This window comes from Carcharodon carcharias, chromosome 8, assembly GCF_017639515.1.
Source record: "Carcharodon carcharias isolate sCarCar2 chromosome 8, sCarCar2.pri, whole genome shotgun sequence".
Lineage (NCBI taxonomy): Eukaryota > Metazoa > Chordata > Chondrichthyes > Lamniformes > Lamnidae > Carcharodon > Carcharodon carcharias.
This window is the reverse complement of record NC_054474.1, coordinates 157,732,788-157,745,947: the sequence shown is the minus strand read 5'-3', so window position 1 is coordinate 157,745,947 and position 13,160 is coordinate 157,732,788. Positions and strand designations below refer to the sequence as shown.

The window sequence follows — 13,160 nt, the reverse complement described above, 5'->3', positions numbered from 1 at the left end:
GTGCAACTTAACATACTGAATGTGTGGATAGAAAAGTATTGCTTTTCCTGTTGAATTTCAATAGCTGCCCATGCAGCATGTCCTTTTACACATTCTGAGAAGGGTGATAAAAAGCCATTGTTATCCAGGTCTTTAATGAAGCACTGGACTAAATGGAAATCAAACATAACACAATCAATACTATAATGAGCTGGCAAAGGGCAATTAGAAAATACAGCTACTGTTAGATGTAAACAAATCAGACACTCACTTGGATCCTGCTGTCCTTGCTGCTGCCAAGGTTGATACGTACTTCCCCATCCCTGTGTCATAAAGGCTTGTGGAGGACCACTATGTTCAAAATGAATGAGCACAAACAAATTTTAAATGAGCTGGACGCTCAACAGAATATTCTAAATTTTACATTGGTCCTGGTATCTGCTAATCACCTGGTGACTATTTTGTGTTCTTGGGGCGAGTGGTTAGTGGTGAAAGACGGTTAAACTAGGGTGTCAATTCCAAGGTAACACTGCTGGGAATAGCTAATTAGAAGCGGAGATGACCTTCCACGACAGACTTTGCCTTAATACACTAACCAGGCAGGCAAGCAGCACTCCAGGGATAAATGGCAAACCTGGTTCATGACCATGACTTGGAGGGGAAAAATGGGGGTTCAGGAAAGAAAGAGGGGAGAAAATTTGGTGTTCCAGTCAGACAGTGGTAAAGTTACTAATCATATATTCTGGTCAGTAGTTTTTTTAGGTTGCTAAACTATACAGTCATGGGGTCCCCAAGTTGTGGGTCTTGCTAACTTTGCCTGTTTTCTTGGTGCTTAAGTGGGACATGTTCCTATGGGCAGAGTGCGTATGCACCCATTATCGGCAAAGGATTTTTCAGTAGCTTAATTTAGAAATTCAAAGCATGTTAATGAGTTCCCATATATATCAGAGACCTGCATGACCAAAAACTCAAAACCTCAAACAAAATAGCAACAAAGCTCCACTGCAAAGAAATTAAATGAAAAAGCATATGGAGGACATCAGAAATGAAGTGCATGAGAGGTATTGATAATCTGGCATGATATAGTTTACATTCCAAACACATCAGCTTAACAAGGAGTACAAACATGGAGTAACACTGATTCTACTGACACTAAGTGAAAACAATTATCCAAGCTTAAAATGCAAACATTGTAGAATTGTAACTCTTACTTTTGATGGTGTCCAGGTGGTCCTTGACTATAAGGGCTTGTGTTAAATCCTCCAGGGCCACCAGGTCCTGGACCCTAAAAGAGTAAAAAAAAGCATTTAAGAAAGAGGAAGAACTTGAATTTATATAGCACCTTTCACAACCGCTACTTGATGAATTATTTTATTCTGAAATGTTCAAGTTGTTGTAATAGAAGAAATGCAAACAATTTGCCCACAAACAGCAATTACATTAATGACCAGATCATTGGATTTAGATGTAGGTTGAGTGTTGAAATGGGAGTCTTGATTTAATATCTCACCTAGAAGGCACTCAGTTTTGCAGTAGCTGTGATTGTGCACTCAAATTTCTAGATTAAGGTTTGAACACACCGCCATCTGCACCAGGTGCGAGCATGCTATCATTGAACCAAGGCCAGCCAAGAGCAAAGAAGTCAGAGTCCTTCAGATGGATTACTCCAAATGCCATTATTTTAAAAATATCTTTCATAGAGTCTTTTGATTTTAATCTTTATTTGTTATATAATCAAAACTCTGTATGATTAGCACGCAACCAGAAATTTGGATAGCTCTTTCAAAATGCTAGCACAGGCTGGATGGGTCAATGGCCTCCTTCTATGTTGTAACATTTTATGAATCTCTGAATCTGAGTTGGTTATTTTGAAAGATACCAGGAACCTGCGAGAGGCAGAGGCAACACATGAAAAGAAGGGGATGGGAGAAAGTGCACTGGTAGGATATTAAATATTTTCTCATGATGGAGACTAGATATCAAATACATCCTTGTGGTTCCCTCATAGATGATTTACAACAGCGCTGACCAAGGTCTGGGACAGGGTTTTAACTAAGGTAAAGTTTCTGAATCAATAACTAATCTGTAAAGCAAAGGTTGAAGTGAAAGAAATGGAAAATGTAAGTGGTAGCAAAAAACAGAGGTAAATCTCACCCCATTGATTTTTTCTTCTATTAATTGTCTAGCATGCTCGATCTGTTGTAGAGCTCCACGGATGATGAATATTCGGATATTAGGATCAGAATTTGGTGGGGGGTTTCTCTGTAGTTCTACATGCGCTCCTGTTTGCTGGTTAATGCTTTTGATCGTCTCTCCACCTGAAGAGCAAGATGGAAATATTAAAAGGGCCCTCAGAACAAATTTAACTAGACATTTATTTCCAGAATACAATTCATTGAGTTATTACACATGTTACAAGTTATTTTCTAGTAATTCTGTAGTAATGTCTGTCATTCACAAACTATTTTAAACCTAGGTAACGGAAGCTACTGGCCCATCTAACATGAACTATCCCATGAACATATGTTGAGACACGTGCATTAGCAATTGCTTTTGCATCAGTGAGAAAGATAGAAAAACAGTCCTTTTAGTCTGATCAAGACAACAGACCAGAAGCAGAGGCCAAGAGGATGTCAACTAAAAACTGACTTCAGTCTATTGAAGAATTGATCATTGAGTTGAGCTGCACTACTGACTAAGGTTAGAGGCGTCTCTACTTGCAAAACTGTTGCATTTTTCTATCAATAAAACCAATTAGGAACAATTCAGCTTCAGTTGCTCCATATCTCTGGCATACTAAAAAGGGTAAAGAACATTTAAATAAAACCTTACACTCAATCTGTTGTTAAATGTGGCCATTGGCCAGACTGCCAGCTTTGATCTTCAATTCTCATGACATAATCTTAAAAGGGCCACAAGACAATCCTACAAATGCACAGTGTGTAAATTACAACTCCCAAAAGCATGAAGAAACTATGAAACTTAAATCTCAATGAGGCAGTGACTCGTCCACAATGCACTATTTCAAACAAAAACAGAGGTTCATACCTCGAACCCCTAGTTGGTAGGTGGGAATGGTAAGGAGAGGCCACCTGCTCGACTAACAAATCAAGTACATCATGAGCCTAAGAGCAGGTTGCCTGCCATTTCATTGGGGAAATGAGAAGAGTTCAGGAAGCCGAAATGATGATAACATTGTATAAAGTTCCACCGTGAGCATTAACAAGCCAAGATTTAGTAGCTCTGACCTAACCCCAGTGACCTGATCTTCATAAAAGACCTGAACATTACTTGTAATGCTCTGATCATTTGAACCTTCTGTAGCTCACATGTGAGTATCAACTATTTGACTAGCAGTATATGTACCAACTTTATTTAGCACTTGGACAAAATCAGAATATTTCAAATGTAACGCACAAGATTATTGCTGTAGTTTAACCTAATGAATAAACACAGCCGTTATACTGACATAAATACCTTTTCTTTTCATTTAATAGTCATACAAATATCTTTGAAGCTCTTTAAACTGATCAAAATACAAAATTTGGATCTGTAGGAATCTCCTTTCTAGCTACACAAAATATCCTATATCAGAAGACACCAATCCAATTAAAAAAAGGCCAGCTGCTAATTCGTTAATTGTACACATCTCTCTGCTGTGCTAGGATTTAATTTTTCATGGTCAATTTGGAGGATGGGGGTAGTTGTGGATGGAAGTAGAGGAAAAATCTGTAAGTAATGGCAAAAACAAGCAAACAAGTTTTAACATTTGACACACGGACCACATAATGAATTGTTTGCTAAACATATAAGCAGAAATTAATGGCGACATGCTGCCACAAAAACCTAGTGAAAAATGCTTTGCCAGACAAACATGCAAATATAATGGGAATAAAATGCAATTACATCTTTGAGAATATATTTAAAAAAGACAGCAGTAACCACAAGCAATCATAACAAACCTAGGAGTGTTCAGAACAGTAAATTTGTGTGTCCAGAGCGAACTATCATGTTAACAATTCCTGTGACAAAATCAGGTCAGGACATTTGACTCATACCAACAATTGCAAGGGCCCAAGCAAAAACTTCGATGAACAATGGTGCTAACTTTATTAATGCTGCAACCTGTGGGTTTGACAAAGCCACTACAAAATTCAGAAATGTGACACTGCAATATATGTTGAACACTGCCAGCAGACTAGACCAAGCTGAAGGTACTTGCTTCAAATCATAGAGTCCAGTGTGCAACTACAAGTTTTAAGAAACTCCCAAAATGATTTAATGTGCTGTGATTAATTTGCAGTTTGCTCCTTACTGCAAAAAACATGTCTGTGGTTAATCTGTAACTTTTGTATTTACTAAAACAATGCATCCTATAAAATTTAATGACTGTAAAAAGCCTGCTAGCAATTACTAAATTGATATTCACGTGTTAAAGAAATTCATTCACTAAGATTTCTCACATAGCGCAATTCTTACCCTCCCCCAGTTACTGTGGAAAGTGCCTTTTTAATTGCATTCTTTTGTAATGTTTGCAGACAGCAGGGAGGGTACCTGTTAAACATATGGAAAGCCAAGGAACTTAAAAAAAAAACGATGCTATTCCCCAACAAAATCAATTAAAGCGTGGCCTTCCTAGATGTAGCCAATTTACGCCTTCTCTTCAATGCTTTATTCACCGAACAATCTGAGCTCAAAGCCTTTTCAAATCCGCACGCTGATTAAAATCTAATGTTTATGTCCTAACATCAATTACTTGTTGAGTTGTGTATGCTTGCTCTGACTGCTTCTCTCACTCTGTCCCCCTCCTCCAGTGTGTCCAAAGGGATGCCCTTGGTGGTTAATGCACCCACTGGGGGAGGTCACTCACAAGACGCTTGGTGGCCAGTCACAGACACGTTCAACAGTCAGTCTATTCTTCCGCCTGACAGGGGTGCAATGTGAAACCGACTGCAATGGTACTTGATGAAAATTGTAAAGCAATTAATCAATCCACTAAAAAGACAGCAGTGACACTGCCCAGCACTAGAGAATTATCCATCAATTTTTTTTTATTATGGTAATATGGTAAAGAGAAGTAACGATTTATCTTCTAGCTCCTGCCTTCACCCAACACAGAAAGCACTTGACGTTTCTATTGCCTCACAGCCTTTTCAGACTTCTTTCAGCTGGTCAGAGCCACTGAAAAGGTAATGCCGGACATCAACTTTAGAGACTGGGAGATAGAGTGATCCTGAAAAGACCCATGAAACACTGGTTATGCAGTCAGATTTCAATTACACTCCCTCCAAAGAGGGACGGGTGGTGAGAGGAGATTCACACAAGATCATGAACCGAAACCTCAACCACCAACAATTAATGTCACATTAGCTTCAGCATATTGTAACTCACATTAAGCAGTGGACGTGCACAATGAGGCCCTGGGTTTTCAAAGCGTGTGCTTCTTCACCCGCCCCTGTTCTCACAACCACAATATAGTCAAATGAACTGGTCTATTTTAATGTGAGTTTTGTTGGGGTGGGGTGGGGGGGGGGGGAGAGGAGAGAGGGGGGGGGGGGGGGGGGGGTGTTGGTGGGGAGAAGAGAATCAATTTTGGGTGATCTCAGTCACGTTTCATCTTAAAAACAGCTCCATTCAGCTATCATTAGTTTAGTTAAAACAGGTCAAGGGTTGTGCCAGAAATTTAAGCCACTTCATTATTCTCTTCATGAAAATGTAAAGGAGACCAACACAGTTTAACTCTCTAAAAGCAGACTAAAAAGATCTCAGACTTGATAAAGAAAATATGTCTTTCATTTCTAAAAGTACTCTTTTCTAGCTAATTTGCATTTATCCATTTGCTGTAAATTAAAGGGCTAAGGTTTGAACCACATGTTACAAATGTTGGACATCAATAATGAATGCTGAACATTTTAACTTATGTAATGCGTATAACATTAAAGCAGTGAGAAAGGTTGATTAGGTTAGCTCTAGTTATATTGTAGTTAACAGAAAAAATGCAAGTCGGTACTTTCAAACATGGTGTAATTTTTGAATTTGGCGGGGGGGGTCAGTTTTAGCCAGACACTTCACTTTACTTAAGTTTGTGAGCCATCTATTCAATATCAAATGTTATGGACTTGTCCACACCCTTCAAGGAGGTCTTCATTTAATAATCCATTTAATAAAGCATAAAATCTAGTATTGGCATCATCTAGTCTACTGGTAATAATAAGCTAAAAAGGAAAATCATAATTAACCAGTATGCTTTATTGGTATCTGGCACTCTTAAGACATCACCTCAAACTGCTCCCACCACACCATCAAATCCTTTACCTTCACATTATACAGTACAAAATTATATCCCCAAACAACTTATATTGATATAGTGCCTTTAACATAAAACGTCCCAAAGCACTTCAAAAGAGTATTATAAAACAAAATGACACAGAAACATAAGGAGGTCATAGGTCAGATGGTCAAAAGTTTGGTCAAAGAGGTAGGTTTTAAGAAGTGTCTTAAAGGAAGAAAGCGAGGTAGAAAGGGGAAGAGGTGCAGGGAGGGAATTCCAGGGCTTGGGGTCTAAGTAACTAAGGCACGGCCATCAATGGTAGAGTGATTACAATTGGGGGTTGCTCAAGGGGCTAGAAGTAGAGGAGCACAGATAACTTGGAGGGCTATGGAGCTGGAGGAGATTTGAGATAGGCAGGGGTGAGGCCATGCAGGGATTTAAAAACAAGGATGGGAATTTTAAAATCAAGGCATTGCTTGACTGGGAGCGAATTTAGGTCACCAAGCACAGGAGAGATAGGTGAACAAGACTTGGTGCGAGTTAATAAACGGGCAACAGAGTTTTGGATGGCAAGTTTATGGAGGATAGAATGTGAGACCCCAGCCAGACATACATTGGGAATAGTCAAGTCTAGAAGTTACAAAGACATTAAACACAAACATTAAACTATCAAGTCCAGGATGAGAAGATGCTGTGCAGGCCATCCAACACACTTCTTCAGGGCCTATGTAATTATTCTATCATGGACTGATCCCTGGCAACCAGGGCCACTGTTGAAACTTACTTTAAGGAACATCAAGCTTCCAAGGGGAAAAAGTTACATTCTTTATAATCATTAACCCCACTTTTCAACAATTATTGATCCAACATTTCTTTTAAGGTGTTGGGTCACTCAATCAGCTACCTACACTGGCTGTCTGCCCCACATATCATTTTGTATTTTGGGAGGGAGTGGTGGGAGGAGTTTCTAATCTCTAAATATGTGAATGCTGTACTTGTGTTGTCTAGTTATTGCTCATTATATAATCTAATGAACAGTTATTTCAATGCAAAAATATGAAAGGGCAAAACTAGCAACTGCATGACTAGACTTTTTTTTAAAGTTGTAAAGTGGACATACTACAAAAATTCCACAAGTTTAAAATGGCACCTTATTAAAAGAAGAGATGATACTGAATATCCACCCAACACATTGAAGTACAAGAGGCAGAATGCATAGGAGAAAGTGAGTTTCTTTAGTAACACTTTTGGCAGAGATCAGACCACAAGAGTGAAGGCAAAACTGGTTTGAAATGGAATCTCACTTCTAGACTTTTGGCAATTTATGCTTTACCGTCACAGACAATAAACATGAAGTAAAGCAAACTGACAGTAGCTGTTGCACAGGGAGTACAAGCATCACACCACTCACTTTCAGTATAACAGAATTCAACATGCACTCCCGATCATAGCTCCAGCTTCAGTAACAGAACCACAAGACAATGGAGGGAGAAGCATCAAGAAATACAAAAGCTGCTCAGAGGTGAACTTTACTTAATCTGGGTACCCAGCAGCAAATGCTGCCACTGGCAGGACAACTCATTTGCCCTGGCCTCCTGCAGGCTGCTTCTCTCAGCCTTTTATTAACCTGAACCTATCTTTCTAACCAACAGGGCCGATCCTGTGACCAGCAAATAAAAGTTTAAAATTGCGCACAAACAATTTTGGTGGTGTTCCAGTATTATGGAAATCAGCTAATTGTCCCATAGTGCAACCAGAATGGATTTCAGTAGCATCAACACCCTCAGATTAGATACTGAAATCACTTAAGTGCTCATAATGGCCAGACCACGGGGAAATTGCAAAAGATTGAGGCACAAATTGCAATGATTCGCCATCATTCTCTGAAAAATTGCAAGTGATTGGTTGATTTCTGCACACCAGGAAGGAGAGCGGGAACAGTCAATGATAGAAATGCAATTCCCCATTCCATGGTTCTGCCTCTCCTAGCAAGTTTTCAGATACAACAGATGGCTCATATGCCATTATGTCAATAATTCATGATAGGGGAAAATCACACAATTGTGGACAACGATCTAAAAATGCTGACTCTTACCCTTGTTTAAATGCAATTCAATGACACCAGTCACTCTGCACCCTCCATATATTTGCCTTTCTGGTATAACAACTATTTCTCACTATTAAAGTATAAATAGTTCAAAACATGGAATTAAAGGGTCACATGGCAATGGTCTAGCCCCAAACACCAACAGATCCTAGCCTGTCAACCTACTCTGTGCAGGCACCAAGTGGGGACTAGAATTCAAGAACAAAAATCCCCACATGGTACAGCCAGCAGTTGGGCAAAATTAGAGTTGGCCTGGGAGAGCTCTGATCTATCTCTTCAAGGTGGCTGAAAAAACACGCTGTGAGAAGTGTTGACTCTAAACACCTCAGTTTGTAGTGGAACAGTTTTATCCTCCATTGCTACACAAGTTGGAATGGAAAGGCCGCTGCAGTCCTCAGGTTTTGAGGACAGAAACAGGTTTCTGCTCCATGCAGAGAAATGCAGGAATCATGGCAGATAAGTCTTCTAAATTTTGATTACTTTCCTCCCAGGGTGTGGAAGAAATTGGCTCAAATAGCTGGGCATAATCATATTATCCACAAATACAACAATCTATTAAGCAACTGAATTCTTCTCACTTGTAATGATGAGCTTCCAACTTGGCAAGACCTTTTTATCCATTCCAGTGTGAGACAAACATGGTACAAGGAACAATCCAAGAAGCAACACTGCTAACCTTTCCAACCAAAATCCTGGAACTCCCTCTCTAATGGCACTGTGCACCACATGAACTGCTGCAGTTCAAGGCAATGGCTCACCATCACCTTCTCAAGGTCAATTAGGAATGGGCAATAAATGTTGGCCTTGCCAGTGACACTCGTCCTATGAGCAAATATGAAAAAGTTGAATTAATGAAGATGCTAGTGCCAAGTCCCATTTCTCCCCTACCAAAAAATGTGCCCCCCCACCCCACTAAAAGCCTCTGCTATGCCATTTCAGGTTTTCTTTCAGGTTTTGTAATCTTCTATTGTTATACTACAGTAATGTGAAGTTTGCAATTAACAAAGTTCACCACAATTATGCACCATCAGATCATTATCATACCTCTTCCAATAACTAAGCCACATTTATCAGCGGGTATTGTATATGTTATCTCCTGCATGCCACCTGGAGGTCCCATATTCCAGTCACTACGACCCCTACCCCGTCCTCTTCCTGGACCGCCAAAGCCAGATTGACCATCTCTTTCCTGAAAGAATGAATATGCATTAAACAATGCGGAGCAGAAATACAAATATAGTTTTGTTACTATTTATACCGAGGTTTTGATTACTAGGTATCAAAGTGCATTGAGCAGTGACAGATAAATTGATTCTTTTTAATCTTGGGGTGGACGATTAGTTTTATGATCCAGGAGTTGACAGATATGGAACCCTTGCAAGAGTTCACCCAGTTTCAGCACTGTTTTACTTCGAATAGAAGCAATCATTGAGCTGTGTAAATACACTCCATCTAATGGAATGAAACTAGTATTGCAGCATTTTATTTCAATTTACCTCAGAGGTCCAGTAGCTTAGTCCTAATATTTTAGTAGGTCCTATTTCTCCATCCAAAATTATACAATAGTTTAATATGATAATTCAAACTGAAATGGGCAAAGATAAATGAGAGGGGATATAGTTTTTCCTCACCCACAGTCAGGTTATTTTCAGCTCTCATGTGGCAGACGAAGTCTAGACCAAGTATCAGGGTGAATCAGAGTAACAGGAAGGAATAATCCCTACCGACATAATTCAGCACCTATTTTAAAGTTATATATTCTAAGCTTAATTGTATGTAACACTTTAATTTGATAATTAAATGCATGACAATTTTTGAAGAATTGGTTGAGCACAGGGATTTCTCTTAAATCTAACTAAAAGATCAATAACACACTAAGCCTCTTATGTTTACTATGAAGTTTTCCTTAAACCAGGTAGATATTAAATTAGCAAAAATAGTAGATGAAATATTAAGTGAAGTCTACTGAACATTTGCCAATACTGTGTCCAGGCTTAAATACAAAGGATAGATAGCCCCTTAGGTGAGGTACCCATGGAATCCTATATCAATATGCGCCAGTACCTTCAGAAGGGAAGAAATCTAGGTGAGGAAGGAATGGAGAAAAAAACGATTGAGGCAAAATGAAACAAAGCGACTAATGAACAAGAATATAGCAATCAATAGATTTGCTAAACTATAAATATAATAGGTAGAGTTTCCACTTTGGGTATAATTGTCAAAGTGCAGGCAAAATATAGGTTTGAAAATTGTGCTTGTTAGGTCATGCTTCATGCTACTGTTAAATTAATTTGCATAGTCACAAACAGAAACCAGGGCAATTAAGTAGCTTAATAAGATGGATGTATTTCTTTTCTATTAAAAAGTATTATTTGATGTACGGGAGTGTGGTAACCTGGTGTCATCTTAACACAGCTAAAATGGTCTTCTCACCCAGTCCTCCAGCTGTACATATCCCGACTTAAAATCACAGAAAACTACTTGTTAATAAAAAAATCCACTGAGCCATTTAATAATTTAATCGGTGCACACTGGTCAATTTCTTAGTAAATCATATTTTTTGAGATGAAAATGTGCCTTCTAGTGCCTGTGCACCTAAAAAAATGAGCTCAATCTGAAAAGCCTTCTCCAACCAGCGCAATCTTGTAATTTCTTCCCGAGGGCAGTGATGAGTTTTGTGGATGGGGCCTGACTCATGTGAATTGAGCCTTGAACCCGTGCATATTGTAAAAAACATGAATGTCAATGATCCTGTGCAGAACTCGTTTTTAAAAATTCCCAGGTCTTGAATATTGGTTTGTCCAATTCCACTCGGATTATGCTGACATGTAGTGGGAGTAAGTGGAAACTGCACACCTATGCATTTTTCTTTGCTTAACTAAAGCATTTAAGCCTTTAGTTCCTCACCTGCGCAGTGTGAATAAGTTCATTAATCATATGAGAAGCATGTTGACACCTATCTGGAGGTCCCATCACCTGAGCAATTCTGTCTGGCATTATACCATCATCTAGAAGAAAAACAAGGTTGATGAGACACACACACACTTCCTTTTGACAGCTCAAAGTCTTTTAAAGGCCGGGGCGGGGGGGGGGGGGGGGGGGGCGCCTGAGTGGACAGAAATGCTGAACAGAAGCTCATTAATGATGGGCAGACAGCCCTGATATGTTTTACAGTCTGACAGCTTAAACTCTTTCAGAACCAATGATTAAAATATTTTATTTTAATTGATGATCACCATATCCTACAGTAAAGGAAGGGTTAAACGCATCATTGCTACCTCCAAACAAGCTTATGTCTCTCAATGGTCTCAAGATTCCTTCACTGGTGCTATGAATAAAAGCACCATGCTGTGCAGCACTCTTCACACAGAAATATATCTGTAGTGAATTAGCCTGTCTCTCCTGGGCCAGTGGGTGCAGTACTACGACTGGCCTCGGTAACCTTAGACATCAGGGCCGGGGTGTCAAAGGAAGAACACAAATTCAGGAAGCCTTGCTGCTCATCTGGTAACTTATGGGGAATACAGGATCACATTTAGCAGTGCCACCTGCCAGAATTGAACAGTTTGTCAACAGTTAGTTCATAAAAAATGGCCATCTGAATCACAAACTGAAATCCCCAGTGCCCCAAGAGCCTTTGGAAGACAAGACTGGAAAAAATGGAAAAGTGACCCCCCCAAAAACTGTAAAGGATAGACTTGTTTGCAATCTAATGAATGAAACAGCCTGCTATTTTTGCAGCAGTGGACAACCGGAATATCGCAAGCAAACTTGCTGAAGATGTAACATGGCCAGGAAAAAATCTCATTACTGGGACCCTTCTAATAAAGTATTTTAATATCTTTACCCCAGTAAATACATAAAGTCAGTTAACTGGAATGAAGAGCTTGCAGCAGTTACATAAATAAATGGTCTCATTAAATGAACCGGACAACCAATCTTAAAACAACCTTCTAAAATGATCAAACTGAAAAGCACTGCAAAACAACTAATGAAGCTCCTTCAACACTAACTGACCAATTATCAGTCTTCTGAAACATATATTTTCAGAACTGATGTCCTATACAGTGATTTAAATGTTTGCTATGTTAGATGTCCACCAACTGCATGGGTTGAGGGGTACATCACGGGCTTGAAAAACAGTGCTAAAACAGGAAATGTCTATTCACTTGTAATTAAAAGGCAATTGGAAGTTTTGTTTTGCTGCTGCTTAAATCAGGAAGGATTATTTTGGAAGATCCTTACAAACTGTATTTTAAGGTCATCTTTTTAATCCCGCACCTTAGTCCTCCAGGCATAACAGCATGACAATTTGGTTTAAACCCAACTCATGTTTCCAGTGAACTCTGAAATGGACTTTGCTGAGCTGCTTTGCCTGACCAGGTTCAATTAGCTCAATGCAGTTATGCAATCTACATCTGGAAATCCTTTAATTAAGAAAGACATGGCACAGAGACCATTCGGCCAATCACGCCTGTGTCTGCACTTTGAAGGAGCTATTCAATGTCAGTCAAAAGGATTTCAGTGATTCGAAATTAGGCTAAGTGGTAATTTTTCAGACTATTGCACAACTGCTATTTTCAGTAAGGTATAATATCTGTTTGAATGGAAAAGAACATTCAGCAGTAAAGCATTCGGGATTTATATGAAGAACATTTTCAACTAATCCCACTAGGATGAAATATTGGTGATCAGTTATGGTAGAACGAGCAGCTAAATATCATTTGAGTCAGCATTTTGTTTCTGCATTTTTTGATTGAATTACATTTACTGTGAGTATTTGGTTTCAAATTGTACACGTTT

The 13,160-nt window shown here is 39.1% G+C and overlaps 1 protein-coding gene across 5 annotated transcripts in view; it reads right to left on the bottom strand.

Moving 5' to 3' along the window:
• Window positions 1-13,160, bottom strand: part of fubp3 (far upstream element (FUSE) binding protein 3) — a 92,525-nt gene that overhangs the window by 25,713 nt on the left and 53,652 nt on the right. For all 5 annotated transcript variants that reach the window (XM_041194492.1, XM_041194493.1, XM_041194494.1 and 2 more), the window contains exons 11-15: window positions 11,265-11,365; window positions 9,402-9,546; window positions 2,134-2,297; window positions 1,191-1,264; window positions 251-330 (exon numbers count right to left, since the gene is read on the bottom strand). In XM_041194492.1, coding sequence (XP_041050426.1) covers window positions 251-330; window positions 1,191-1,264; window positions 2,134-2,297; window positions 9,402-9,546; window positions 11,265-11,365 — 564 coding nt within the window. The remainder of the gene's footprint in view (window positions 1-250; window positions 331-1,190; window positions 1,265-2,133; window positions 2,298-9,401; window positions 9,547-11,264; window positions 11,366-13,160) is intronic.